Here is a 408-nt window from a genome sequence, read left to right as displayed (position 1 = left end):
CATTGATAATATTATTAACATTATTATCATGATCATGTTAGAATGACTTTTCCGATGACAGTGTATCTGTTGGCAAGTCTTCACATTATCTGAAAGGCCTTTTTTAGCGAAGACTCTGATCGCCGCTTCAACTCGGACAACTTTCAGGTGCTACGGCCATGCATTTGGCAGCCTACAAGAAACACCTGGGAACGCTGGAAGCTCTCGTGGCGAGCGGGGCCGACGTGGATTTAGTCAACGATTTGGGCAACACGCCCCTTCACGACGCAGTTTCAAACGGGCAGCTTCTCGTGGTGGGCAAACTGGTGGGTCTCGGGGCATCCGCCAGCAAGAAGAATAGAAGGGGAGACGCGCAGGCTTTGGAGAAGACGCCGCTGTTAACTCTTCTCGTGGTAATACCGAAGCATG

The 408-nt window shown here is 50.0% G+C and overlaps 1 protein-coding gene across 1 annotated transcript in view; it reads left to right on the top strand.

The window, feature by feature from the left end:
• Positions 1-408, top strand: part of LOC119591756 (serine/threonine-protein phosphatase 6 regulatory ankyrin repeat subunit A-like) — a 4,370-nt gene that overhangs the window by 707 nt on the left and 3,255 nt on the right. The window contains exon 2 of the mRNA XM_037940502.1: positions 148-392. Within this exon, the coding sequence (XP_037796430.1) occupies positions 148-392 (245 nt within the window). The remainder of the gene's footprint in view (positions 1-147; positions 393-408) is intronic.

Source organism: Penaeus monodon, chromosome 29 (genome assembly GCF_015228065.2).
Source record: "Penaeus monodon isolate SGIC_2016 chromosome 29, NSTDA_Pmon_1, whole genome shotgun sequence".
NCBI classification, from domain to species: domain Eukaryota; kingdom Metazoa; phylum Arthropoda; class Malacostraca; order Decapoda; family Penaeidae; genus Penaeus; species Penaeus monodon.
The sequence above is the reverse complement of the archived record's forward strand: the minus strand, read 5'-3'. Positions and strand labels throughout refer to the sequence as shown.